Source organism: Solanum dulcamara, chromosome 3 (genome assembly GCF_947179165.1).
Source record: "Solanum dulcamara chromosome 3, daSolDulc1.2, whole genome shotgun sequence".
In the NCBI taxonomy this organism is placed as follows: domain Eukaryota; kingdom Viridiplantae; phylum Streptophyta; class Magnoliopsida; order Solanales; family Solanaceae; genus Solanum; species Solanum dulcamara.
In genome coordinates, this window is record NC_077239.1 from 77,479,703 (window position 1) to 77,484,682 (window position 4,980).

A 4,980-nucleotide genomic window follows, 5' to 3' on the forward strand; every position below is an offset into this window, starting at 1 on the left:
ATAGATAGTCCAAATTACAATAAGTATTGCGTGTCCCTTGCCGTCTTCCTAGAAGCGTGATTCATCGCTTATATATTCGCATAATTAGCTTAAAAACAAGTTTGGCAGGTTCATAATGAAGACAAATTATCTTAAAACTCTTTACACGTGAGCCACCTTTTAATATCTGAATGATAAAATTTATCTTTATTTGAAAATTAATAAATATACAATTTGTGTAAACTTTAAAACACTAATTAAAGTAATATGTATCGATAAAAATATTTAAATGACTATCGCTAATAATGGTGGTTGATTAATAGTAAATGATGGTTGTGAATACGTAGTAGTAACTAGTAGAGATCTGGTGGTTGATAGGAGTATTAACCATGATGGTTGATGATGATAATTGATGATATTGACTAATAATGGAGTTAATAGATTGTCGTAGTTATTCGTATATATAATGTTGATTGATGGTGATAATTGATAGTGGCAATAAAAATTTATTGTAGTAATATTAGTAACTGACGTGATGATACATGGTAAAATGTGGTGATTGGACGATTATAAGATTGTGACTGAGGATGATAGCCGTAGATAGTAAAACATGATAATGATGGGAGTAGCGGTTGGTAGTAAAATTGGGAAGAGTAATTAAAATGTCATACTTATATAATGTTTTTAATCGATTGCATCTTACCAAAATTTAAATTTTATCATAAATTTTAATTATTTTTTTAAAAATAATATATTTAACGATTAAGATTCAAACCTAAATAAATAAATATATTAAACGATTATGATCATACTAATGAAGATTCATATTTTCATTGAGTGCCAATAAATATGGCCTAACTTTCTCTCTTGATTAAATAATTTCATCCATTTTTGTTTCCACTATTAGGGTTTTTATTAATACATCTCCTCTCTCCCTACTATACTACGAGTGATAATTTTTTCCCTATTCAACATAATGATGTGATATGAAATTTAAAGGTCAAACCGTTTGATTTTTATTGTAAATTTTTGGACATATGAGTTACAATAATAAATGTCGCAGAATTTGAAATTACACAAAGTGGGGTTATTAATTATTCCACTCGTCTCAATTTATATAATGATATTTGATTAAATATGAAATTTTAAGAAATGATACTCCCCCGTCTAATATTAGTTGATCACTTTTATTTTGCACAATATTTAAAAAATTATAAATAAGAAAATAATTTTACTAATTCACCTCTTAAGAAAGAAGGAGTTTTACAAACAAATGTGAAGACTTTTAAAAAGAAAATTAATTGCAAGAGTAATATAGAAAAAAATAATTAATGCTTTCTTGATTTAGTAAGGTAGACTAATATGAGATAATTATTTTTAGTATAATAATCAATTAATATGAGACGGAGGGAGTATATCTAAAATTTAGTCTAAAACAAATCAAAAACAGTTGTGTAATTATAAAACCATCTCATCACTAAAAATAAAATAAAAAGTATGTGATTAAACTAATTATAAATATTTTAAATTTCTGTAACAAATTAAAAGAGAAAAATATCATATAAAATAGAATAAGGGGAGTATGTTTTTCATATATAAAAATATTTAAGACACCTTTAGTGGTTAATTTAAATACTTGATTTTGAAATAATATGAAAATATTTTATTTTATTTTCAGTTGAAAATATTAGTCATTTTAGTTGTACTTTTAAGAAACATTTTAATGACAAATTTAGATACTTGATTTTTAAAACAATAATACACGTATCAACTTTTTAATTTAACCACGAAAAACGTTCATTAATGTATATATTTTCATTCTAGAAGTTCAAATCTAAACCCTCCTATTGTGGCGAAAGAATTTATCAACCCGTTTTATAATAAATAATAAACTATACAACAAATAAAATACATGTATTATTCATATGTATTTTTTTCTTACATATTGATTCTTCTAAAAGGAAGTCATATAAATGCCCCCTTTTTTTTTTTAAGGTTTTCAATTTGACGTTCAATATTATATTAGAGTTTGATTATTCAGATTCATTTTATGTGGATGTAGTTGAGTAAAGTAGTCCTTATCAATTTTTTTGATTTTCTATTTAAGATTCAAAATAAAAAAATTTAATTAAAAAATAATTTTATTCATTATATCATATTCTTTAATAATAATTCAAATGTATATTTTGCATGTATTTAAAAGAAGATTTAAAATCACGCAAAGGGCGAGCAAATTTACTAGTAATACGAAATAAAAGGAGGCGGTCGACCTGATTTGCAAAATATATTAAAAACGTGTTTCTTCAAATATAAATGATCATTTTTCTCTTTAGTCATACTTGTACAGTGTACACTCTTAAATTAGTTGTGAAAAAAATTTAAAATTTATGTAAACATCAAAATTAAGAAGAGTCCAAAATCAGATACAAATGACAGATTAGATACAGCCAACAAATCTTCCCTATAAAACCGAACCCTCACCCCCCTTTTTCTGCTTGCCCTGTCCCTTCCCTCCGCCGCCGTTTCCTCCACCTTCTGCTACTTCCCCCCCTACGTTCGCAGTCGCATTCGACGGAATGGCTGCAAAACACCCACAACCACCTCCTTCCACCGTCAAAATCAGAAGAACCACCAGCTCCGACGGTAGTGGATCTGGATCTATCATTCTTGGAAAATACCAATTGGGTCGTCTTTTGGGTCGTGGTAGCTTTGCGAAAGTGTACCTTGGCCGTTGCTTAGATGACAATACTGAAGTCGCTGTGAAAGTTATTAATAAATCTAGCACTACCATTGATGCTTCCATGGAGCCTCGTATAATCCGTGAAGTGTCCGCCATGCGCCGCCTTAATCACCACCCAAATATCCTCAAACTCTATGAAGTTATGGCTACAAAAACCAAGATCTACTTCGTTATGGAACTAGCTCACGGCGGTGAGCTTTTTGAAAAGATCAATCGCCGTGGCCGGTTTTCTGAATCTACCGCCCGGTTTTATTTTCATCAGCTTGTCTCCGCCTTACACTTCTGCCACCAAAACGGCGTCGCTCATCGTGATATCAAGCCACAAAATCTCCTCCTGGATAAAGATGGTCACCTCAAGATCTCCGATTTCGGACTCTCCGCCTTACCGGAGCAGTTACGGAACGGTCTCCTTCACACCGCGTGTGGTACGCCGGCGTATACTGCTCCGGAGGTGGTTTACAGGAAAGGTTACGACGGAGCTAAGGCGGATGCTTGGTCATGTGGGGTTATTCTGTTTGTGTTCCTCGCCGGAAGCTTACCATTCGATGATAGCAATTTGCCGAATTTGTACAAAGCTATACACCGGCGTGAATTTCAGTTTCCCGATTGGGTTTCAAAGCCAGCTCGGAGGATAATTAACCGGCTGCTTGATCCTAATCCGGAAACGAGATATGGAATTGAAGAGCTCATGAACACTCAATGGTTTAAGAAATCATCATCAATGAAACAAGAACAGAGTACGAAGCAATTTGGTGAGGGGATTTTGGAGAAGGAAAGTAAACACATGGAAAGATTGAACGCATTTGATATAATTTCAATGTCTTCCGGGTTGGATTTATCTGGATTATTTGAAGCAGGAATGAATAAGAAGGAGATGAGATTTACGACGAATGTAGATCTAGCATCAGTAGAAGAAAGGGTGATGAATATCGGAAAATCTGAAGGGTACAGAGTAGAAAAAAGGAAGAATGGTGGAATAGGGTTGGTGAAAGGTAGAGTTGTTTTGTTAGTTGAAATCTTGGAGGTGGCAAAAGAATTATGGTTGGTGGAGTTTAAAGTGGTGAATGGTGTATCAGAATTCGAGGATCGTCAATGGGAAGAACTGAAATCTGGATTGAAAGAAATAGTTGTTTCATGGTACAATGATAATGATGTTGAGGCTGTGGTGGAGCCAGAATTTCTGTGAACCGGGGTCAAACTGGTGGTGATGGTGGATGGCGATTTTGGCTGGGATAATGACAATGGCCGGAGGGCGTTGTATAGTTGGTAGACATCATGGATACTTGTTCCAGTATGTTTAGACAGTAAATTAGGCTTGCCTTGTTAGTCTTTTATTGATTTTTCAGTGGATATCAGTTTCTTGGTTTACTTGCACAATTTTTTTAATCATTTTTTTTTTTTGCATGTATATTTGAGTTTGATTTACAAGTTTTGATATAGATCACAAAATAGTATAAACAATAACAAATGCGGACCGTGAAGGTAAAAAAAAATCTATTTCCAAAAGATTAAAAACTTTCAACTTGTTGAGTTTGTCTAGGGTGTTTTCCTTGTGTCAGGTTCTTTCAACTAAAGTCTAAAACATAGCAGCGTGACGCACATAAGACAGCACAAAATGACAACAATATACAGAAAACTTATGGTTGCTATCAGAGCAGTAAAAACTATCTGGGTCCCCAACAGCCAACAGTATAGTTCCCAACTTTCAATAAAGTAAATGTAAAAACCAAGAACAGTGTAAGAATTTTTAATTTTTTTTTTCAACTCAAAAAGAATCAATCAAGTAAAGTAAGTATATGCTGTAAAAGTGTAAAGAAAGATAAATAAGTAATTGACGTCCACTCAATACTCATATCACCTACTTGTTGGATACAGCAGCGCAACTCATCCCCTCATATCACCTACTTGTTGGATACAGCAGCACAACTCATCCCCTCGGACCGCCATAGGCGGTGATAAATCGATTGAATTCATTGATTATATGCTTTATTATTCAATATTGTTAGTTTTAATATACACATCTAATTTGATAGTTTTGAAGAAGCATGAATTCACGTGATTTTAAAAAAATAATCCTAAATACTCCCCTACTGTAGATCGTCTTCGAATAATACCGCGAATTGCTATACTCATAAATAGGGTTCAGATTTAGTATGTAAAAAAAAAATGGGCTAACCCCTCTTTATAGTCTATTACATGACCTAAAAAGAGACTTTTTGTAGAGATCCATATAAGTACTTCACTTGGTTTTTTTTTTTATA

The 4,980-nt window shown here is 32.5% G+C and overlaps 1 protein-coding gene across 1 annotated transcript; it reads left to right on the top strand.

Moving 5' to 3' along the window:
• The first annotated feature begins 2,394 nt into the window (after positions 1 to 2,394).
• Positions 2,395 to 4,087, top strand: LOC129883075 (CBL-interacting serine/threonine-protein kinase 7-like). Its single transcript, XM_055957636.1, has one exon. The coding sequence runs from the start codon at positions 2,556 to 2,558 to the stop codon at positions 3,903 to 3,905; it is 1,350 nt and encodes a 449-aa protein (XP_055813611.1). The 5' UTR covers positions 2,395 to 2,555; the 3' UTR covers positions 3,906 to 4,087.
• The last annotated feature ends 893 nt before the right edge of the window (positions 4,088 to 4,980 follow it).

Excerpts from the sequence above, each read along its gene's own strand:
- LOC129883075 (XM_055957636.1), top strand. The coding sequence starts at position 2,556 with ATGGCTGCAAAACACCCACAACCACCTCCTTCCACCGTCAAAATCAGA.